General features: G+C 43.9%; 1 protein-coding gene across 1 annotated transcript; it reads left to right on the top strand.

Annotated features, from left to right (window-relative positions):
* Positions 1-4,151: 4,151 nt before the first annotated feature.
* On the top strand, positions 4,152-24,216 carry prkcq (protein kinase C, theta). The gene is made up of 18 exons (XM_070992247.1): positions 4,152-4,224; positions 10,124-10,470; positions 15,362-15,561; positions 16,165-16,225; positions 17,799-17,979; positions 18,068-18,099; positions 18,192-18,277; positions 18,711-18,840; positions 20,015-20,124; positions 20,437-20,566; positions 20,662-20,831; positions 21,277-21,450; positions 21,531-21,622; positions 21,734-21,796; positions 21,906-22,044; positions 22,492-22,680; positions 22,776-22,904; positions 23,215-24,216. The coding sequence occupies exons 2-18, from the start codon at positions 10,353-10,355 to the stop codon at positions 23,368-23,370; spliced, it is 2,160 nt and encodes a 719-aa protein (XP_070848348.1). The 5' UTR covers positions 4,152-4,224; positions 10,124-10,352; the 3' UTR covers positions 23,371-24,216.
* Positions 24,217-24,252: the final 36 nt, after the last annotated feature.

Raw genomic sequence — 24,252 nt, 5'->3', positions numbered from 1 at the left:
AGAGGAGACAAAGGGGGGGGGGGGCTGATCTTTGCAAACACACCAACCACCTGCAGATATTTTGGTCTAAAGAGCTAAAGACAGAGAAAACATGACTCTTAACAGATTGTCCTCTTTGATGAAAAGACGGGAAACACAATGTCACTGGGACAAAGCAGAGAGCGCTAATGCTGGTTTGGAGAAGCTGGTCCTTTCCTGTTTGGTTAAAATACATCATATTCACATCTTTGGCATCAGTAACACAAAGCTTGAGGGGGATATTCTGACTTTTTCGACATATTAGACAAAGCCTTCATACTGCACGGTGCGTATCTGCGGTCCATCTCCTGCCAGCGTTATTCAGATGTTATTCCTATAATATGTGGCCAAAATCTCCAACAAAATAAGAAATGCTATTTAAGATACATTCAAATTGATTTAAATCCCAAAAGAAGATTCTTTCAGCTCAGAGTGGAGGTTTTGAAATTCAAAGCAGTTTGAAAACATCTCGTACGCGAAGGGCTGCGAGCCAAGAATAATACTCCGCTGTTCAAGGAAGCGGCGTTACGTTCCACACAGGAAGAATCGCTGCGATGAAACACCGCTGAAAGGCCGGCACAGCAGAGGACAGGAGGGGACATCAGAGCAAAGTATGGGACATTCAGCGACAGCAGAGGACACCCCTGACTCATGATGTGTGTCGTGGATGTTTCAGAATATATTCGCAGCAATAAGAACACAGAGCAGCTGATAAACTGAAGGATCGACCCAAACCGTGAACGCAGCAACGGCAGGAAGTTTGTGAAACGATGAGCAGAATATTTCCTGTGAAAGTTTCATCAGAGACGAGTTTCCCTCATCGTTTTAGGAACTTTTCAATCTGTATTACGTCTTTTTTTTTCTTTTAATGCAAAATAATCAGACATGCCTAATGAGCTTCTTTTTGGACAAATTCAGTGTTTTCCTCTCCCTGATATTGATTAAATTGATTGAATTAAATGATGAGATACTGGCCAACTGTGGAAGAAGGCCTCCCAACCCCCCCCATGAAGCTTTGGCGACCCCTTGTGGGGACAGGGTCCCCTGGGTTGGGAACCAGTAGAAGACAGAGGGGACAGACCAGTTAATTAAAGTACAATATGGGACAGCAAATGACAACAGAGGGCAGTGCAATACAATAAAGGACAGTACGGGACAGTGGGGTCCAGTAGGGGACCTTACAGGACAGTACAGAGCAGCAGAGGAAACTATGAGGACAGTGCAGGACAGAAGAGGACACTATATGACATAAGAGGACACTGATAAATAGGGCAGTGCAGTACAGTTTAAGACAGTACAGGGCAGTAGAGGACAGTACAGTAAGAGGAAGTAAAGGACAGTACTGCACAGTACATGTCAGTACAGGCAGTAGAAGACACCACAGCAAAGTAGAAGACCATACAGTACAGTACAGGACAGTATAGTATAGCATGGTACTGTAGAAGACAGTGCAGCACAGCAGAAGACAGCACAGGGCAGTAGAAGACAGTAAAAGAGAGCAGAGTACAGTGCAGTCTGGTAAAAGACAGTAAAGGAGAGACAGAAAGACAATACAGTACAGGACGCTGCAGGACAGTAAAGTACAGGTGAGTATAGTGAAGTCAAGCAGAAGACACTAAAGGATAGTAGAAGACAGTAAAGGACAGTAAAAAGCACAGCAGAAGACAACACGGTAAAGTACAGGAAAACACAGAGTGGCGTAGTAGAGTACAGCAAAAGGACAGTAAGGACAGTAAGGACAGTAAAATACACCACAATATATTTAAGGACAGTATAGGACAGCAGAAGATAGCACTTAAGAAGACAGTAGAGGAGAGTACCAACATGGTAAAACACACTAAAATAGTGTGTACAATATATTTAAGGACAGTGTAGGACAGCAGAAGATAGTACTGTCTGATCAAAGACAGTAGAAGACAGTAAAGGACAGTACCAATGCAGTAAAATACAACAGAATATGTCTAAGGCTAGTATAGGACAGTAGAGGAGAGTACTTCAGCAGACAGTACATGATAGTACAGCTCAGTACTACAGCATGTGTACAGTAAACAGGACTAACAGGACAACATGGCCGTCTGGGGTTTTCCTGACAGCAACACTTCAATTTCTATTGAGTGCATCATAATGCTTCTCTGTGTGAGCTGTAATTAGTAATCATGGCTCTTCCTCCTACGTGTGTGTGAGAGTGTGTGTGTGTGTACAACAATTACACTCTGCTAAAAAAGGTGCTAAATACTCAGCAGGTGGAGGAAAAGGAAGAGAGCTACACCAGCATCATTAACACCCACTGAGACGTCCTGTTGACACACGTGACGGACGCGGCGTCCGGGAGGCGAACTCACAGGAGGAGTATGGGAAGACGTGGTCGGCAGCCGGGCATCTGCTGCCGTGTTATCTGATCAGCTGATCTCCTGATTGGCTGCGGAGGCGGTCTGCTCTGCCTGCCTCTGAGCAGGATGTGATGGATGGATGAACAAACGGATGGACGGAGGGATGCGGGGAAAACTAGATCTGGGCCTTCAGTCGCACTCAACATCTCAGACTGGAGAAGAGTCAGATTATAAATAAAAGATGAAATACACATTATTTTTATTCTGACTTGATATCAATCTGGGTTTTTTAATCTGGTCAAATTATCACTTTTACTCAGGTATTAACAGCTCATTTGTTCCAACACCTTCCACCTTAAAGTCTTTGCCTGCATGCTGCACACCCAAACACATTACATGAACACTGGCACCTCCTGGTGGAGGAAATGCTAAATATTACATCTATGATGTGTTGAACTCTGTGGTTTCTGCAGAAAATGTTATCTTGTCACATGTTATTGAGTCACTTCATTCTTAAGCCTTATTTTCTTGTTTTTTTCGAGCATTTTTCTGAGATCCAGGGTCATTTCCTTGATGTTGGTGCAGGAATCCGTCCTATTTTGTCTGGTTTTCAGACACTAAAACTCATTTCTCTTAATTCCTGACGCAAAGGGAATGTGTTTTTTAACACATTTTTAGTGTTGTTTGAGCATTACAGCATTATAATATTATATAAGGTACACAGAGGAATCTGAAAGAAAAAGAAAAGCATTGCATTAAATAAATTATAGGGGTTGAACACACACAACAGTATGCAACATAACAGAGCATGATATATCTTAAATGTTGAAGGGGAGTATTGATTTAAGTCATTATGAGTCACTTCACTATATGTTAATTTCCTTCTTGTGAATTGTTTATTTCCTTTCTAAAGACGCAGATTTCCCCTCAAAAATAAACTTTCCATTGAGTGCAGAGTTTATCTAAAAATGTGACTGAAGCATCACGTGACTGAGCGTCGTGTCACTGTCTCGTGGTTTACAATAATAGTCAGAATAATGCATGAGCACATGCTTGCCAGCACACAGCGTTTAACCTTCAACATCTTGACAAATCCCAGTGAATTCAGCCTTAAACAGCTCTGTCCGTCAACACATCGTCATCTCACATCGCTGACTGCTGCCCTCGACTCAGCAGAGGAAGAGGAGCAGGCAGACCTTTTGGAAAAGTGAAATTCTGCTGAAATGAGAGCTTTTCGATCTGTTTCACACGGATGCAGAAGTGACTCCATCACAAACACTCAAGCTACGACTTCTCCTCATCTAAGACCAGCGAACGCGCCTCATTAGTTCTTCTTTGTCGGGTTGTTTCATAAAGAAGTTTCACTCCCACTGTGCATGGGAGGAAACCACTGCTGCGTTCAGGATCTCCTCGGACGTTACAGCGACTGAATCTTAGATTTGCTGCTGCAAGGAAAAACATCAACACTAAACGGGCGTTTAAGGTATTTATTTTAGAAATGAAATGACCTGCAGCTGCAGCAGCTGCAGCAGATGTTCAGGGAATGCACAGCACACATCTTGGTACCTAAATGCATCTCCTTCATTGAATTAAGCTGCATAACTTCAATGTAAGCTCTTAAATGTGTCACATGGAGCTTGGATGTCTTAAAAAAACAACTAAACAAAAAAAGTGTTTGCCTTCCTTTTATTCAACACCCAAAGTTTAATCACTGGTGCAGGCTTTCTGAACAGTTTCTAATATTCCTACAGCCCGTGAACGCCTTGCGATTTCACGGTTAAATGCACAGTCTCCGCTCCCTCCACTCTGTCAGAGAAATGATCGGATGGAGAGCAGCTTCTGTCTGCGAGCACTGAACTTCAGAGGTCTTTTACAGGTTAGTGACACTGTTTTCAATGTTTTCAGCGTTTTTCCAAAGTTTTAACTATTTTTTAACTTAACTGTTCCTGATGTTTACCGCATTAAGGATTAAGAAGATATGAGTATGGCTGTTGTAGCCTACATGTATAGCAAACAATTAACACCTTTCAACCGCAGTAAGAACATAAACACAACATGAACAGCTGCACTTGTCTTTGACCTTTAGCCTTTGGTGAACTGGTTGCTACTTTAGTGCCTTTTTCTTTTGGCCTCTTTTATTTTTGAGTTTGAAAGTGAGATTATGAGCTTGTTATTAGCTTGTTTGGCTACATGTAGACACACAGATGTCATGACTGGCTTGATAATCACTGAGTGCGCAGTTAAAAAAGCTGCATTCATTAATAAATGAGTAATTGGTGTTAATGGTGCTGTCAAGTTATGGAGTTTTATATTAAACAGTGTCTCCTTCAGGGACTCCGAGTGTGAATGAATTAAAAGTTAGCAATAACGTATCCAGATCCAAGTAAACGTATCACAAAGTATCAAAAGTTGAATTATGTATTACGCAGCCTAACAACCCCATCACTGTTCTATTATCATATATATGATTTGAATAGTATTTGATGCTTTAATATGTACAGTACTACTTCATATACGTATGTGTATATATAGGTTGTTTAATCCACGACGTTTAATCCATAATCTTACATAAACAGATCATATGTTCTCTGAGAGGTAAATCTGCTCCAGCTGTCGAATAAATGCAGAGTAAAACATTTCCCTCCTAAACGAAGTGAAGCAGAGAGAAAAAGCAGCATATTAAGGAAGATTCTCAAGTAAAGTACATCAAAATTCTACAAAAGTATAGTACTATTGTAATTAGTTACATTTACTACGTAGTGGAGGACAAAGTACAATAGTTCCCTCTCGAATGTTGTGAATTAGAAGGATAAAATAAAAGTACATTAAAACTTGCAAAATTCTGTTGTTTTAACCCTTCAGTTACAGAAACCATTACATCCAAACACACTTGCAGTCGTTTCTCTCTAAAGATGCAGCTACAGCGTAAAGTTTTTCATCAAAAGTCCTCTTTCCACCTTAAAATCGAGCTGAATTTGAGCCTTTTTGACGGGATAACTGATTGATGTCGATCGCGTAAAGGTCACATCCTCTGTGCTCGCTGTGTTCTATCTTTGAACGAGTGACCACTTCAGGGACACTTGGAGCGTCAAAGGCCTCTGTCACACACATGGACCTCCTGTCAATAACAACAAAGAGCCCACCCCCAACCCCCCTCTTCTCTTGGCGACTTCAAAAAGCTTTGGCGTGCACACACACACGCACACACAGAGTGCTTTGATGGTCAGGCGGGAGGGCTGGATCGACTCTGTCGTCCCTCTTTAAAGGTCTGTGAAAGGTCTCCGGCATTGGCACACTGGTACTTGACCTTCCCTGCATCTCTGTGTGTGTGTGTGTGTGTGTCTGTATGTGTGTGTGTGTGTGTGTGTGTGTGTGTGTGTGTGTGTGTGTGTGTGTGTGTGTGTTTGAGGGTGGGCTGGGTGGCGTTTGAGCGCCCTCGGTGAATCCACCCTGATGCCTGCACACATGAAAGCGTGTGTCTGCTGGATAAACATCAGCCTCGACGTGAAAACAACCAAGACGTTAAAACGAAGAGAAGCCTGCGTGGGAAAGCACATTAGGCTTCACCAGCAGCTGATCTCCAGGATCTGAGCTGCAGTTTTAGCTCAAAATAGTAATCAAAGGTTTTACGGCGTGAAGATCAGCAGTCGTTTGAACAATGACCCCTGTGTTGGTCAAGTGGAAATCCTCTTACATGGAGCGGGGTTGCTTCATAGAGACGGTGTAATCTCATTAAGACGTCACCACAGGCTTCACATTTTACATCTTTATATTGTGCTTTTCCTGAGCGCCACGCCGGCCATCTGCTTCACACCTGCGCCACAAACATTAATCAACTTAAACGGCCCGAACGAGCAGAAAACTGCAGAGCTTACAGAGAAAAATCATTCATCATATTTATAGTTAAGCCTCGTTATGAATCCACAGAAGCAAAAACAATCCACAGAAAATACACAGCAAGACGTCTTCTTAGATTATTCAGCTGTGGAACATGCAGAGCTGTCCAAGGAAAACATCTCCCACTTTTAAAGGTTACTCAAATGAACAATTTACTTCACTAAAAATCCACAAAAACATCCATCCAGTGGAGCTATTTGAAGCTTGTCCAGCCAGCTGAGCGGGACGAAATGAAAGCTGATAAAACTACTAGCGGTTTCCAGGCTAGTGCAACTCTTTTTTATCAGTGAAACTATAAACCAGACTTTGAAGATCATCCTGCAGCACCTGCAGTGACAGAAACACGCAGATTCACAACCCGATAAGACACTACTTCATTTGTAGTAAGTGGAAAATGCTGCGCAGCAGTTGAAGTGCAAAGTAGCAAAAATGCTAACGGTTAGCATTGTATGTTGCTCGTATCTCAAGCTGCTTCTTGGTGCGTTGCTTATGGATATGTTTGAGAAGAGGGACGAACGCAGATATGATATTAAAAGTCAGATTCAGACATGCAGGGGTGGAAGAAGTACTCCAGTCCTTTACTGCAGTAAACGTATTAAGTACTGTGAAAATGTTCCTCCATCAACCTCACTTAAGTAAAAGTATGTCAGTAAGAGCAGCTAAAAGTACTCATGATGATGTTTTTCTCGTCTCTCTGCTGTTTGTGGATTAACATCACTGCAGCAGATGTTTCAGGTCGAGCCCATTGAACTCCTTTACATCCTGTTGGCTGCTTTAATCTGCAGCAATGCATCATATTCTATAAGATCATCATACGTCTGCGGCATGGCCGTCCTGTGAGAACCTCGTAGGTTGACGAGCTCAGAAAAAACAGCCTGTTTTTTAGCTTTGTGATGATGCACTTTCAGCTGATCCAAGAGGCTTTTTCAAGAGTTTATTCAGCTGAAGAATTTTCTCAAGACATGAAGGAAAACTTCATCCGTTAGTCAACACGTGTGGAGATACGTGGTTTTCACTGGACATGTCATATTAATTCTCGCTCGTGAACAGCTCAGCCCTTCCAGGACATCCTTTCATATCCAATCATGATCCTCTCACCTGTCACCAATCAGCCTGTTTACCTGTGGAATGTTCCAAACAGGTGTTTTTGGAACATTCCCAGTCTCCCATGAAACTTTCCTTTTCTGTGTCCACACAGACCAGCAGCAAACAGACTGTAGGAAGACACCGTAAACATGAAGTAAATCAATGTTTTGTGATGCTAATGAAGGTTTGTTTACATCACTAACGTTAGGGTTAGGTACTAACTTTGTACCTATTGGGACTTTAATGAATTCATCTGAAGTTTCAGGAGAATCAAAGCAAATCGTTGCAATAACTCTTCTACCTTCTACATCAAATACTCTTTGTGAGCTGCTAACTTTCATCAGAGCTGTCCTCTGCCCACCTTTTCAAATTTCAGAGCCGCTGTGCTTTGAGCTCGGTGGTGTTTTTCTATCGAGTGTTTGCAGAGAGCCCCACCTGTGAGGCTTCAACATGAAAAATACAACCGCCCAGAGACAGGAAGTGTGGTTACATCGTCGTAACTCAGGCTCCGGAAGTTATACTCCCCCAGCGTGAGCGCAGCATGTACACCAGGCTGAAGCTGCACAGGAGGCTGCAGGGGAGGGCTGCAGCTCTGCAACTGTGCTTGAATCTGTGCTGGGAGGGGGTGTGAGTGTGTGTGTGTGTGTGTGAGAGAGAGCTTAGATATCAGGATCGATGTGACCGCGTGATCAATCATACGCTGACAAGACATTTATGCAAGTTAAATTCAGCGTGAAAAAACAAGAAATTCTAAAACTCTTCACAATATGACTGGTCCTCGTTGAGTCATCAGTTCATATAATGAGCTTCACATCATAATTATCTTAATTAAACGGGATATTATGGTGTTCAGTTAGTCAGTACAAAAGTCTGCAAACAAAAACCAATCAAGGCTACAGCTGTACCCCAGTTTCACAGCACATGCTAATGCTTACCAACGGCTGCTTATGGATGTTGGACATGAGCTCAGAAAAAAGGACAACATGACTAAATTTCTGCGACACGACAGTGTGCAGACTAAAACTGCTCAGAGTGTGAATGTAGAACAAACCATGACAGAAATTGAAAGCGGAAAAGTGGAAAAAGAAATGATGACAGACGAAACAGCTGCAGCTGTTCTGGCTTTTCACGTGTGAGTATTTGCTGCTTTTCTTCGTCCTCTGCGTTGGAGTTTGGGACTGTTGGTCGGACAGAAAGACGGTCATTGTTTTGTGCTGTTACTTGAAAAGCTAGCGCGCTGTCAACATCAGTAGGTGGTGTAAAGCTCAGAGGATTAGTATTCACAGTATTTACATTACTACAGTTTAGAAATTATGACAAAACTTGAGCGTATAAGCTGAAATAATGCGCCTTAGAGGTCGTGTTTATGCATAAATCCAATCAGGACGAAACAACTTGAACCACCCGAACAATCAGCGCAGTTTACAGCTGAGAGCAAAACTCTACTTACTGTATGTACAACTACGAAACACTGGCTCTCTACTGGATTTACTTAGTTATTTATGGATGTTTTTGCACATATTGCACACACAGGTGAACTATTCCTATAACTACCCCCAAACCACAAGTGAGTTTAACACATATTTTGACAGACAGGGACGGTATGAGGGACAGTGGTTTCATTGGGCCTGATTGAAGTGATTGGATGGCCTACCTGTGCGCCTGACGCTAGCTTACACTGCTAAACAAAACAAACAAACAAAAAAAGAGATGGGAGTAGAAGAGGCCTGAGGTCAGACCAGAGCGAACTCTGGTCTGGTTTCTCAATGACAGCGAGAACGGAGGGCCTGAAGGTGACGCCATGGCTGCGGTGGACAGGAAACGATCTGGTTTTTGTTTGAGTCTGCTCATTGTTTACGTTCATTATGATCACGTTAGATGTTTGTGAGACATGAGGGAGGGAATACAGGCTCAGTATGTACCTTTCATTCACCTGCTGCACTTTCTAAGCCTTTGTGTCTATTCACATGAAACCACTGACTCAGGGTCAGCGAGGTTTACGGTAAAGAAGGTCACTCGCCGGCTTCTGACGACGATGACCATGACAAGCACTGCGGACTCAGATCTGCGTTTAGTATTTCAGCTCTATTAATAGTCACCTCCCAGCCTCCTCTTCCACCAGTCACACACACACACACACACACACACACACACACACACACACACACACACACACACACACACACACACACACACACACACACACACACACACACACACACACACACACACACACACACACACACACACACACACACACTGCTCTCCGGCAGGCCTCAAATATCACATCGACCGTCACAAGTCGAGGACTGTGCCATCAAGAGTGCTGCAGTGGAGGCAGCGCAGGCGGTTTCTGTATTTATTTTGTGGCTGATCACAGAAAGCAAAGTTGGAGAGATTTTTTTTGAGATTATTTTGGTTTTCATAAGGTGCTGAAGCGTCTGCCAAGTGACAGCTGGTGTTTACGAGTCGTGAAGGTACGAGCGCTTTTATTTTAGTTGAAGTCGGGTTCAGACGGCTGGTTTGCTTCTCGGCGTGAACGACAGCGAGGCTCCTCAAACATTTTCCTCTCCTCACACACACTCTCGGTTGGGTTTTCTCCACGCGCCGGGGCGTCCGTGCTGGGAGCTGTTCTGTTGTGGATTTAGCTTAGAAGCCTGCCTGCAGAGCCAGCTGGAGCTGACGAAGTTTGGAGTTTGCAGGGAAACTCGCTGACAGCCGGCTCATGTGGTTACAGTGTCACGAGTGATGAAATATCTCTCTCTCTTCGTCTCTGCCTCTTCCTCTCTCAGGTTGTTTCAAGCGTCAAGGGCGGAAGACAGCAAACCTCCTCCTCCTCCTCCTCCCCTGTCAGCCGATCCTTCCTCTGAAGGGGCCAGTGTGCTGCGGTGGAGGAAAGGTGGTCGACGGCGAACCCATCTCCAAAATCTGAGACACCTCATCTCTTGAAGCAGCTCGGCAAGGTTTCCTGGAGGTCGTCTGGATATCTGCGAGGACGCCACAGAGCGAAGACCTGCAGCCATGTCACCTTTCCTGCGGATCGGTTTCTCCAACTTTGAGATCGATCCCGGCCTGGCCTACCATGAGGAGGTGCTGAACCCGTACTGTGCCGTTTACATGAAGGAGGCCGTCGACACAGGTCAGTTTACAGTGACCTAAAACTGAAGAAAGCAGCAGACGTTTCTGAAATGAACAACTAGCAGAATTTTCTGTCTATTGATTAATTAGATGTTTAAGTACTGCTCCTTATGTCACTAGAGTTCAACCAAAATCTCAGCAATTATTGACCTTTCACTGGGAATCAGTCGTGGTCTAATGAGCATCATCCAGCTCTAATAACTGATAGTTGATCGCAGACGTACAACCCTGACTCCTGGACATAAAAACAGAATGCAGCCACTTCCAAACAAAATGTGTTTGCAGACAACAGTTTCCTGAAGTGTGTCTGAGTCCACGTGTTCATCTCCTTCATTCAGTCATGTGTTCACAAAGTGGTGAACCTCTCTCCATCCTCCCTCGTGATTGACTGAGTCTTTCCAGGATGCACCTTTCATACCCAATCCTGATCCTCTCACCTGTAACATATCAGCCTGTTTACCTGTGGAACGATCCAAACTGGTGTTTTTGGAGCGTTCCACATCTTTCAGTCTGTGAAACGTGTTGCTGCATCAGATTCAGAAAAAGCAGATTTTTACAGAAATCAATGAAGGTGATGAAGTCAAACATGAAATCTATTGTGTTTATGTTGTGAAAGACTGACCTGCAGTTTATCTAATGGAGCATTTTGACACAACTATGTTGACAAATGTGTTTGCAGGTGTCTCAGTTAAAACTAGAGCTGAACCGCTTAGTGGATAGCTTTAGAGAAAATGAGTCAGCAACTATTTTGATAGCTGATTGAGTCATTTTTCAAGGAAACAACCTGAAGCCTTCATCGGTTTCATCTTTTTAAACGTGACAGTTTGCTGCTTTCTTTGTTTCATATGAGTATTCTGATCTTTGGGTTTCGGCCGCTGGCTGACATTCAATTCTACATGATTTCCACTTCCACATTCGCTCCTGTAAAAAAAAAGAAATTCTCTGTAAGCAGGAAGTGACGCTTTTTACACTACAACAGTGGGTGTTTGGAGTAAATATAGAAATGTAGAAGTAGTCATGTTTTGTTTTTTTTTTAGGCAAGTTAGACAGTAGATTCCGGTGAAAAATGCTAAAAGTATAACGGCTTATCTTTCAATATTTTCTTATGCTGGCAGTTGTAGTAGCTGCAGGTTAAAAGGCAATAAAGGCTAAGTGCGTGCACTGTGTAAGTATATAGACTGTAACGCTGTCAGAGATCTGTGGCAGTGCGACAGGCTGCACAGACTGTGCTGAAGGATGCACCAACAGATAAAGACAGGACTATAAACGTAAGACGGCCCATTTATTTTAAAACAGCCTTCATTTTTTAAGATGGTTGCGGTTGTTGATTCACATTCATTGTCTCAAGTCTGGGAAACTTCCCAGCGTGATAACACACTCAGAGCAGATATCTTTGTTCTGCATCTGGCTATGTTTAACCACTGGTGAGCATGAGTGCAGGATAGGGCTAAAAACAGAGCGTCGCTAAGAGGAAAGAGGAGCGTTCTGATGTTTCTTTTCCACAAGACTGGTCCTGCGAGGCAGCGGAGAGGGGCTCGGCGTGAGAGCGCGTTTCATTTAGTGAAGGGACAGTCTCATTCACTTCACTTCAGCTGGGACAGGCGTCTTCCTCGTGCTTGAATGAGAAAGAGTTAATCAAGAAAACGCCACAGGACTCCAGCAGAAAGGACCGTCATGTATTGATGGGGATGGGGAAGGTGATGGTTCACCTTCTGAGTACTGCTAAGGTGCCCGTGAGCAAACACACTGACCGCTTGTGCTGAAAATTTAGGTTTTTCAAATATTATCAATCACCACAAACAACGTCCTTGAGCAAACTGTCCTAAATATACACAAGATAAATTAGGCTGATTGGTCCAATCACAAGCGAGATTAGCTGCAGATAGATACACACATGGACACGCACACACACGACCAAACGCGTGATCCCCTCAGGCTTCGCTTGGCAGAGATAAAGATGGCTGCCATCAAGCGCTCCGGCTCGCTGTGGATGGTTTCATCTTCAAATAAAAGCTTCAATAAAAAGCTTTTGAAGTCCTCTACAAAGTTCAGACTGTTCGGGGTCCTTTAGTCTTTTTTTTGTTTGTTTTTTGACTGTGCTAAGCTAAACACACACAGAGCTGCAGCTTTGAGGCCTCGTGTCATTTAGTTTTTCATATATGAAGCGTCACGATTGGCCAAAAGCACCGAGGAGCTGAGTCAAGATTACTGTAGTGAAGTTTTACAGTAATGGTAACTTTAATTTTGGATTGATCTAAAGTTTGTTTGGTAATAATATGGAGTGAATGTACAAAATGTCATTTGCATATTTACTGTATATCACGCAGGCAAAAAAATAGTGTCGTAGTTTTACAAGCCTCAGCTAAAGTTCTGGTTAAAACCTGCCTTTTTAGGCCAAAAGTATCTCTGCAGCTGCACGTATAATGTCACAAGCTTGTGAATAAGCTCTGTCCTTAAAGAATAAGATGAATAAGTCCCATAAAAATGTCAAAAACCAGCGATGTGTTAGTCAGTCTCTCATCCCAAGCCCATCGGTTCCTACCAAAGACAAGAATCTTTAAAAACAGCTCATAAACTCTGCACACAGTTTGAAAAAGGCTCAGTCATTTCCTGACCTTGCTGGGCTCTGCAGCGTTAAAAACACGCTGCTCAAACAGAAGTAGCTCGTGCATTTGTTGGGGACTATTTTCAGCGGTGGATTAATCCACACTTGGTGGGGCTTCAGTGTAACAATATAACTGAGCTCTACGGCACAGAGGGATCATACGTATGAGGCTGCAGATTAATGGACGGCCCGCATTAGATCCAATCACTGTCGGTTTTGGTCTTTCAAGGGTTTTGCTGACGACGCCACTTAAAGGAGGCGTCTTATGAGAATGCAGCTGCCCTCATAATGGCTTGTAAATAAGCGCTCTTTGTCTGCACTTGGTCGTGTAACTGCCTCTTAACAGTTTCCCTTTTTCCGTTTTGTTTATATCCCTCTGTGTTAATCTTGTTCGACAGCTGCAGTCACACAGTGGGCCATTCTTGGTTAACTTCCACTTTTAGAATCCGCCCAATGAGGCAAACCTGCATGCTGAGTCAAGGCTTTTCAGCCCAAACGCTGCTAATAGACTTCCTTCAGTGGAGGGATTTCAGGTTTTGTTATGAAACTCGTGGGGAGTCGGCCTGGTCTCTGGAACAGCCTGCCTGCTGATTTGAGGGACCCTGTGGACATTTTTAGAGGAAATCTCAGGACGCATCTCTTTAGCCTTTTACTTAAGGTGCCTCAGTTTTAAGTCTTCATCATTAGTTTTCATACTTTTCCTGTGTGTTTATTTGATTGAAGTTGGAATTCTTAGTCTGGTGAGATTCCTTTGGGCTTGGGGCTGCATGTTTTTATGAAAGGGTCCATATACCCAAAGTGAACAACTCAAGCAATCTGTAATTTAACGTTGTTGATAATACACCTCCAGAGCAGAAATAGCAGAGGCTGTGAGCTGTCAGAGCGGCAGAGGCATGAGAGCACACCTCAGTCTAAATGCCACCTTGGTGCTTTTTCACAGAATAACACAGGAACTGAGCACAGGCTGACACCAAAACATGTCACCTCTCACGCCGCATAACGCTGCAAGGAAACTCACAGAATCTGATGCAGCTTGTGGAGAAACCGCCATATTTTCCTCTCTGGGCGCTTAAATCGGCACAGACGGCAGCTGCCAGAGCTGGTGGACTGACGGGCGATGAGCCGATGATGGAGAAGGCCGCAGATCGCTGTGGGAGTAAAAAGCTTAGCGGGCTTTATTGTTGAAGCAGCAGGATGGCATGTGGCTGTTATGTAAGTGGATATTTTGGATGTTGTTGCAGAGAAAAAAAAAAATCAGCAGATGTCAATTATCAGGGCCAGGAGGGATTTTTTTTCTAATGCGATGGAAAAGACTGCGATAAAAAAAAATACTAATATAGGTCAGCCGCTCAGGTGGTCCAACGTCCAAATCACTGCAGGTACAACATCCTGCAGCGCAAACTAAATGCATTACCCATGACAACAGAGGAGGACAGGACTGCAAACATCTAACACTCGATTATACACGTGGCATAAAATTACCATGTATTTTAATGTGAAGGAGTCACTGATTTCAGCTCAAAATGACAGCTTCAGACTACAAGAGAGCGTCGACTCCCCTGAGAGACACCACGCATTCATCCCGTTTGCTCAGATGAATTCCTGGTGTCGGCTTTCACCGCTGGCAGGAAACGTCCCCGTCTTTCAGGTGTTATCAATCAAAACCTGTGAGCTAAATCCTTTGAGAACAAGGCGAGTGATATTCTATACTTTTGTTATTGTCAACAAATCCCATAAAAAGACGACTAACCAACACGAGAGTCTCTCAAAGCCTCTCTGTGGCTCTCAGGTCCGGGTCCACGTGTTCATTCATGTCGTGTTCAAGCCATTAAAACATGGAACAATAAATACATCAAATTTAAATAAATTGCTATACAATTTCCTGAATCAGCAGGGCGTTGCTGTTTTTACCTATGCTACTCAAACATGTTTAAACCAAATTCATATGAGGCTTTGGCAACAGACAGACAGACAGACAGACAGACAGATGACACTTGTTCGTAGAATCAATTCGCTGTTGGTTTGTTGCCAATAAGGAGAAATACAGAATAAGCCCAGACATATTCTTTAAGAAGAAGACTGAGTCATCCGCAAAGGCTGCGTCACTTCCGCCCTGCCAGTATCACGAAGCGTTTAAGTTACTGACGCACAGGATTCCTGGGTACTGAAGTGAAAGTCAAAGTGGAAATCACCCAGCGCAGCTTTATTTTCATTTTATTTCCCGTCTGTCGCAAACAAAAAGTCAAAGCAAAGAGCAAACGAAGAGGCGTCTCTTTCATTTTTCCAGAAAAGGGCCAAGTGTACAAGCAGAAGAAGCCCACCATGTACCCGCCCTGGAGCACCACGTTCGACGCCCACGTCCACCGCGGCCGCATCATGCACGTGATGGTGAAGGACCGGACGGCAGAGCTGAAGTCCGAGGCCACGGTGGCTCTGGACTCGCTGGCAACACGATGCAAGAAGGAGAACGGCAAGCTGGAGATCTGGGTTAGTGCAGCCGGATCGGCGTGTTTGTGGTGTGTTTGTCCTCCTGAAGTCCAGATGGGCTGACTCACGTCTGGGTCAGAAGGCCAAGTGCTTAAAGTGGCGCTCATGTAAAAAATCTGGTTGTCTGCCATTGTTGTTGTTTCTGATGTAGCTTTAATTAAAGTTCCTTGTTAAAATATTTTCTAAAATTGGGGTGTACTGGTACTCCAGGGCTTTGACTGGAGGCCATCACTGCTCACGCTAGTCAGCCAGCTTATTTTTAACTAGTCAGAAAGTGAAAACAGATCACTTCTTGTGCTGCAGAAATATTTTTTCCCCTGGAAAGACACGACTTTGAGTGACACCAGACGCCAACTGTCTCTGATACCAAACAAAGACTCAAACAAACACAAAGCGAAATGGATGACTCAAATCAGATTCGTGTGTTTGAATGCGCCAGACTGTCTGCCTCCATGAGTCCAAACAGCATTACATGCACAGTTTCTCCGTCATACAGCCCATGCATCACGAATCCACATGCTTTCCTTCTCATTCTGAAGGTTTTTCTCATGAATTTTGGTAAAACAGTGCTTCGGTTTCAGTTTTTCTTTCTTTTTGTCTCAGCTGGAGCTGAAGCCACAGGGCCGCCTGCGGATGGAGGCCAGGTATTATCTGGAGAAAAGCGGTGAGTGCCTCCATCACTTATAACGACTAAAACGCACTGGAAAACACCCCAATTAAAGCAACTGTCCAAACAAAATCTGAGAGAACGAAGAGACAGTTGTTTTTCTGATCTGACGTTAAAAGGTTGTCAAGTCTGATCAAGAAGGAAATGTTTTCTCCATCTTTAACTCAACGTGCTCTCTGCTGTGGTTTCCCAGAAATAAGCCGTCTACTCCCACATCTTCTCTGAAAATGGATTTAAAACTGATTCTGATTCCTGACAGCGATAAAAAAGTGGATCATTATTTTTTGTCAAAACCAGACATTTGTTCATAGTTTTCCATAAAATATACAGTGTTATATCACGGTGCGATGTCATGGTAGAGATCAGCAACACTTACAGAGTGCTACAGTGCAGTTTTTTGGGGTTATAAAATGATCTTGTATAAATGGTGAGTGTGATGGTAAAATAATGGCCATTACCCACATTGTTTGTATAGTCCTTGAAAAGCGTGTATCACTTGCACCCTCCTGCGTTTAAACGAGCCTTAATCGTCGCAGCCTAATCACATTTTCTCCATTTAATACTAACCAGTGTGGAGTCTCTGCCCACTGCTGGTTAAAGTGGTGCAGGTGGATGTGTGTGTGCTTTGTGCTGGATCCTTTTCACCGGTGCTTTCCTGACATTAACACCATGCCAGAGCCTGAGAAGCCACCGACAACTGAAAGGGAGAAGTCATCTCATGTTTCTATATATAGGCCGAGCAAATAGGAAATGACTGCTCAGAACAACAGGTGGCACAGTAACCGGTGCTGCGACAACACCATCCATGGAACTTCCTCGTGAACTGCATACAAACACATGCAGACACATAGCTGCTCATGTGCAGCTCGTCAAAATTAAATAAACTGTGTTCCAAATGACTGACGGTTTGATTCAATCCATATTTGCACTTGAGCAGCCCTCACGATGACTCAGCTGCTCAGACTCCTCTCTAAATAGATATTACTCTTTGTAAAAAGGAGTTGCTGGACTGCAGCACATCACTGAGAGGAGAGGGCGAACAGCTGAGCTGGGATCAGTGGGAGGATTGTGCTCCAACGATTTCTTTGTGATCAACAGCTGCTCACACTGACTGTTGGAGGGTTTGGTACCACTGCGCCCAAAACCAGAGTCACAAACAGACCTTTTCATGTTTCTGTTCGTGTTTGTTTGACAAACAATATAATATTTTTAACTGTGTTTCGTCACGCCTGAGGTATTGCCAGCAGTTTACGAGCGACGAGTGCCATAAAGGAGAGGAAGACTTGTGTTTTAAATACACCGGACAGGGTTTTTATGTTAAACTGCAGAAATTATGAACAGAGATCACAAAGTGGGGCTGCAGCAGAGGTGACTCAACCATGTAATGAGTTGCAGATACTTTGGTCAAAATGAAACTCTGATGTTGGTAAGAAACACAAAAGGTGCGAAATCGAAATAGAGGTGTGAAATCTTCTTGGCCGTGAGTGAACTCTCTTCCCAGATGAAGCCGAGCTCAACTTCTCCTGCATCCCTTTTCGGTTTTAAACGAAGGCTGCACGATGTGTTTCAGACGCTGCGGGTCAGACCGAGGGAGACCTGGAGTCCGAGCGAGAGAGAGAGGGTCTGTTCGCCCTCCACCAGCGGCGAGGCGCCATCAAACAGGCTAAAATTCACGTCGTCAAATGTCACGAGTTCAGCGCCACGTTTTTCCCTCAGCCGACCTTCTGCTCCGTCTGCAAAGAGTTTGTCTGGTACGCAACAAACTCAGATGTCACACATCACCAAATCATGCTCCTTCATTATCATATTAGTCATTTCACCTGTTTTTATCTGCCACAGGGGTCTTAACAAGCAGGGTTACCAGTGCAGACGTGAGTGACATTTTCCACTGATGACATGGCGTTGAATGATCCCCCCCCCCCCTTCCCATGTGTCTCAACTCTGTCATCTTTGTGTCTTTTAGAGTGCAATGCAGCTATTCACAAGAAATGCATCGACAAGGTAATCGCCAAATGCACCGGTTCAGCCGTGAACAGCAAGGAAACAATGGTAAGCACGTCATCGTTTCACATAAACGCTCTATGGCAGCATCATTTCTTCCAAGCAGCCAGAGTTACATCCACTGGCTGCTGATGCGACATGTGTAAAAGATTTGTAAACTTGTGGTTATAATGCTTACTAATCAAGCAGTCCGCTCATGCAGAGGGATCATTACACCTCTTGTCTCATTCGCTGGTTTTATCTTCTTGCTCTCGTTTCACTTCCTCCTCAGCTGCATGCCTGAGTTCACATGCATGAAACCAAAAGATGTTGTAGTAGACGGTTTAAAGGACAGACCTGCCACCCACTGTTTGGATACAGGAAGTGTTTCTACTGCTGCTTCTCTTGGCTTTGTTTGCTTCTGTCCCGAATCCTGTTTGCAAGGCTTAACCTGTACTGGGACCTCCATGATAAGCTGTACGATGTGATGTGTGTGCTGCAGATTCACAAGGAGCGCTTCAAGATCGACATGCCCCACAGGTTTAAAGTCTACAACTACAAAAGTCCCACTTTCTGTGAGCACTGTGGCACTCTGCTGTGGGGGCTCGCCAAACAGGGGCTCAAATGTGAGGGTGAGAGGCAGGAGTTTTATGATTTCTGTGGTTTTATGCATCTTGTTGTTAAGAAGCTCAACTTATGTCTTGTGGAGTTAAGGGTACACCTCGTGCACACTGACTCGCCTTGAAGGCACACTAATTGAAGGCAGTGAGCCTAAAATAAAAGTTATAAATAAAGCACCGGCCCTGTAAGTGGATATTAGCCCAGTGTATACTGGAGCTGAGGTGTGTAATTTTCCAGTATAGAGTCGTGTAAAATGTACGTATGTCACCGTTGAAAGGCAAACTATGCAAATATGCAGATGTGCAGGGCCGTGAAAAGCCAAGTCAATTCAAGTGATTTTTATTTCTATTACCCCAAATCACAAATTTGCCTTAATGAGCTTTACCATCTGTACAGCTTACATCACTATCTGCTGTTAAGATGAGGAAAAACAACAAAAAATGACAGAGGATACACAGAGGTCAGCAGATTTCAATAAAGGTTTATGAAACATAAATCTGAGGGACGTTTTCTCAGCCCGCAAAGGAACATTTAATCCTTCAGTTTACCGAAGAAGAAACAATAATTTAGTCTACGGTATGACATGATATTCCTCCAACAGCTGGCACAACAGCAGGAACACACAGAAACACACTGCAGCTGTCACGGCAGCTGGACGATTCAGTGTTTCATGTCAAATGACTCAAATTCCAACACAAGCCAGCACACTGGTGCAGTCAATGTGAACGAGGCGTCGGGTTTGGGGACCGTACGTCGTCTGCTGCAGATACTGATAGCAGTAAAGCAAGAAAAAAAATGGCAAAACTCATGTGTTCTAAGTTTGATGTCCATACTGATTCATCCTTGAGATCTACACAGTCTGACATAAACTGATTAGCACACACACACATGGCCTGAGAGTTTTCCAGAGTCAGTCAACCTGCAGCAAACAAAATAGTAACTGCTGGATGTAACTCCAGTTCTATGAGTACCTGTGTGGAGCTCTACCTGCATGAGCCACAATAAAGCACATTTTTAATATGCTAAAACATCTGTCACTGTAATGAGGGTACTACAAAATCTATGTTGTGGCAGAACGTGACAACAGTGAGGAAACCAGTATAGCACTGGATCCATTCCAGATACAGAACTGTGTTCTCAAACGGTGACGTGATGAGCTGTGGTAATGCTGTCTTTTCTGTGCAGAATGCAGCATGAACGTCCATCATAAATGCCAGAAGAAGGTAGCCAACCTCTGCGGGGTCAACCAAAAACTGATGGCTGAGGCTCTGGCCATCATCGAGAGTAAGCAGCAGGTCAGACCAGCAAATCTTCTGCTATTTCAAAACGTTTCAACATGTGCGGTGTGCTTTTTTGAGGATTTTTTTGTTGAGAAGATTGTGTTTGGCTTAAATGTGGTGTAGTTTGAAAGCATCAACTCCCACATCAGTAAACCTGCCCTGACGCTGCTAAGAACTGTGTATATGTGCCGGCCCATGCACAACACATAAGGTCCTGCCTTCTCTAATGTTTTCACCTGAAAATAGCCAATAAAACAAATGTTGGATCAAACCCACAAACCCTCAAACCCCACAAAGTCTGATACTGGTCCTACCTTTTGCCTTTAGGCCAGAAGCACCAGAGAAACTGAGATTATTGGTCGAGAAGGTCCAGTAGGTGTTGGCCAGCCGGGAACAGTCCGAACTCCGTCTGCGTTAGGAACGGGTGGACCAGCCACAACTACACCTGCGAACAAAGGTACACAACCTCTAAAATCTTCATTCTCATCAAGAAATTTCTTCTTGATAGTCATTTTTTAGTGTGAATCATTTGTTTTGTACCTCTTCATGCAGAGTTGCAGGGTGTTTCGTGGGACGGACCAACTGACGCCGGCAAGTCGATCACAGAGGAGCTGACAGAAGAGGAGCCTCTGTACGCTGTGCCCAGGAAGGACCACCAACCCAAGTTCACCATTGATGACTTCATCCTCCACAAGATGCTCGGGAAAGGCAGCTTTGGAAAGGTACTGGAGGTGATCTGATCCAAAGAAGAAAAGCAAAGAGCAGAGCAGGATGTACATCAGAACTGAGCAACACATAACACAAACAGTAGCAGCAACAAAAAGAACATTAAAGGTGAAGATTGTGCATCTTAGCTGTGTTGAATGACTTTCTCATTTTTGCTAATAATAATGATGTACAGCTTCTAGGAAACGCTTTTTCCATCAGCCTGTCGTCAGTGATATTTTGGTCATTCTTATCAACATGAAGGTCTCAGGCAGCGCATTACGGCTCGCAGTCGAGTTGTTCGTGCAGCCAGTTTACAAAGGAAAGGAAACCACAGACTTCTTGTTGCTTTGATGTCACGGGTTGCAAAGTTTTTCCACAAGCAAGGGGGCGTGAGAAAGGATGGGCAAACGAACTGTGAACTGTCCAACTGCAGAGGTTTCATTTTTGTCGTGTTTCCAGGTGTTTCTTTCCGAGCTGAAAAGAAGCGGGCAGTTCTTCGCAGTGAAGGCTCTAAAAAAGGACGTGGTGCTGATGGATGATGACGTCGAGTGCACCATGGTGGAGCGGAGGGTCCTCTCTTTAGCCTGGGAAAATCCTTTCCTCACGCACCTTTACTGCACCTTCCAAACCAAGGTAAGAACCACGTACACTCGGTGGCTCAGAGCTCAACTACTAACATGTCATCCCTGACCCGTCTGCATGTTTGTGTCCAGGAGAACCTCTTCTTCGTGATGGAGTATCTGAATGGAGGAGATCTCATGTTCCACATCCAGAACTGCCACAAGTTTGACTTGCACAGAGCCACGTAGGTATCTCACCAAAAAGCACAACATCCAATAAGCTGAAAATGCACCAGTTACCAGGTTACGCTAACGGCCTTCATCTTTGTCCCCTGCCTCTTGATGTCTTTCTGCAGCTTCTATTCAGCTGAGATCATCTGTGGGCTCCAGTTCCTGCACTCTAAAGGAATCATTTATAGGTAAATTCTAAATATAAGCCAGAAAGTGAACGGACGCTGATGAACAACACACCACACTGAGTTCTTGTAGTTCTTCGTGTCTTGCTCATGTCCTACCGTTCCTCTGAAGGGATCTGAAGCTGGATAACGTGCTGCTGGACTCCGAGGGTCATATAAAGATAGCAGACTTTGGAATGTGTAAGGAGAACATGCAGGATGAATCCCGGACGTCCACCTTCTGTGGAACACCAGACTACATTGCTCCTGAGGTGACCACACACACATCCTTATAATGGAAACACACCTTAATTATATTTATGTAAGATTATGGATGAACTGGTAACGTACGGGCTATAACTTCCAGGTTGCACCTCTGGCCACATCCCAATAAGTGATGACAAAGCAGGTGTTTGACTTTGTCAGGTGATGGAAAACACCTGCTGCATCATTTACAAAACCTTTTATTGTTGGAGCCATGTTCACTATCTTGTAGTGTTCATGGCAGTAAATGAAATAAAAGTATATTTTTCTTTTGGTCAAAGGCTTAAACCAGCACACCAAACCACTGAATTTGCAATCTCTAAACCAGTTAGCATGTCTAATCATCTTTGAGATATCTTCAGTGCACAGATTCTTGTCATATTACTTCATTTAAGGCAGAAAAGCGAGCTGCATGCTGCCTGTATTAACAGTAAGTGTGCTGGTTTGTGAGTCAGATCCTGCTGGGTCAGAAGTACAACAGCTCAGTGGACTGGTGGTCGTTCGGAGTGCTGCTGTACGAGATGCTGATCGGTCAGTCTCCGTTCCACGGGCGCGATGAAGAGGAGCTGTTCCAGTCCATACGGACAGACAACCCTGTTTATCCCCGCTGGCTCACCAAAGACGCCAAGGACATTCTGGTCAAGGTTGGACGCTGTGTGTGTCATTGATGTGTCAGCGATAAAGCAGACCTTAATACACACGTGTACATTTTTAATCTGTGTGTGTGTTTGTGCTGCAGTTGTTTGTGAGGGAGCCTGAGGAGCGCCTGGGAGTGAAGGGGAACATCAGGCACCACAATTTCTTCAGCAGCACCGACTGGAAAGCCCTGGAGGAGCGGCAGGTGGCGCCGCCCTTCAGGCCAACGCTAGTAAGTCCATTCACAGCATGGACTCACTTTTTCAGTCAAATTTGAACAGCCTGTTTTTTTCCTGTTGTGTATGTGAGTTGCAGATATTCATCGACTTTAACTCATGGAGAAATTTTCCAGTGTAAAAAATAATAATATTTTAATAATTTATCCTTCTCATCTAATAATGACAGTGAAATTCATCATATGAACACATACTTACAACCTGCACACAACTGGTGTTTAACAGCAGACTGTGACACTGTTAAATCAGTGGTGTACTGCTCGTATCATTGTGTGTTGTGAAATATTCTCCCTCCCGCCCTTGCAGACGTCGCCCAGTGACTGCAGTAACTTTGATAAAGAATTCATCAATGAGAAGCCCCGGCTGTCGTGTGCCGACCGGACGCTCATCAACAGCGTTGACCAAACGATGTTCAGAAACTTCTCCTTCATTAACCCGGGGATGGCTCGCATCACGTGCTGACCACCCGACCAGCAAGCCGCTGCCTACGAACAAGCCGCTCAGTCATACCTGAATCATACTGCAGAGACTTTAGACTGTGAATGTCACAAAACTCAACTGTATCCACAAACGTGATGATAACCACTAAAGGTGCGTCCTGGGCGCAATGCACATACAACTCAACTCTGACGGATCTTTGTCGCATGTCTTCTCTGTCTCTCTCCATTCTACAACTTCAGACGAAAACAAAAACATCCACAAAAACCTTTGAAAACAGCCGAGCAACAAAATGTCTGCAGAGACAACGAGGCAAAGAACACACACCAAAACTCCTCAAATACAAACGATCAAGTCAGCAGAAGTCCATCCTGATGCTGAACATATAATTAATTAAATATGTACACGCAACAACTGTTCTCACAGTGTAAATCACAACTTGAAGACATATTTTGTCTAAAAGCAGACAATTAATTATCTATAGAATTCCCCCTTAAAGAGTTCAAGCCCCTTAACTTGCCTTTGTGTTAATCAATAGAACATGTATTCTAGTTAATTTATGGTGCCTCATAATACTTTATGAAGTTCAACTCTTCAAGTAAAGCCAGCTGAGAAATTTAGTTATACCAAATTCAATGTTAACAGCCAGTTGTGTAAATAAATGTAATGTAATTCTGTGGATATAGAGCACTGTCAGCTGAATGTAGATCTGTTAACGTGTAGCCGAGTTCAGTCACAGGGATTCTGTAACGTGTGTTTTCTTGTCATACCTCAGGAGTTTTATTGATGCTGTTATTAGATCCCTGCATACTGTAGTTTTCATTGTTCTCTTCATTGTGAATCCTGTACAATAAAATGTGTGTTTTTTAGACCTGTCTGTTTTGTTTCTGACTAAAACTAAACTTC

The sequence above is a fragment of the Chaetodon trifascialis genome, chromosome 22 (genome assembly GCF_039877785.1).
Source record: "Chaetodon trifascialis isolate fChaTrf1 chromosome 22, fChaTrf1.hap1, whole genome shotgun sequence".
Classification (NCBI taxonomy): domain Eukaryota; kingdom Metazoa; phylum Chordata; class Actinopteri; order Chaetodontiformes; family Chaetodontidae; genus Chaetodon; species Chaetodon trifascialis.
Note: the sequence above shows the minus strand (reverse complement) of the source record. Positions and strands in the feature narration are given on the sequence as shown.

Coding starts and splice junctions, on each gene's coding strand:
- prkcq (XM_070992247.1), top strand. CDS start 10,353: ATGTCACCTTTCCTGCGGATCGGTTTCTCCAACTTTGAGATCGATCCC. Junction 21,623..21,733: donor TTTGACTTGCACAGAGCCAC/GTAGGTATCTCA, acceptor GTCTTTCTGCAG/CTTCTATTCAGCTGAGATCA. Junction 22,681..22,775: donor CCAAGGACATTCTGGTCAAG/GTTGGACGCTGT, acceptor TTTGTGCTGCAG/TTGTTTGTGAGGGAGCCTGA.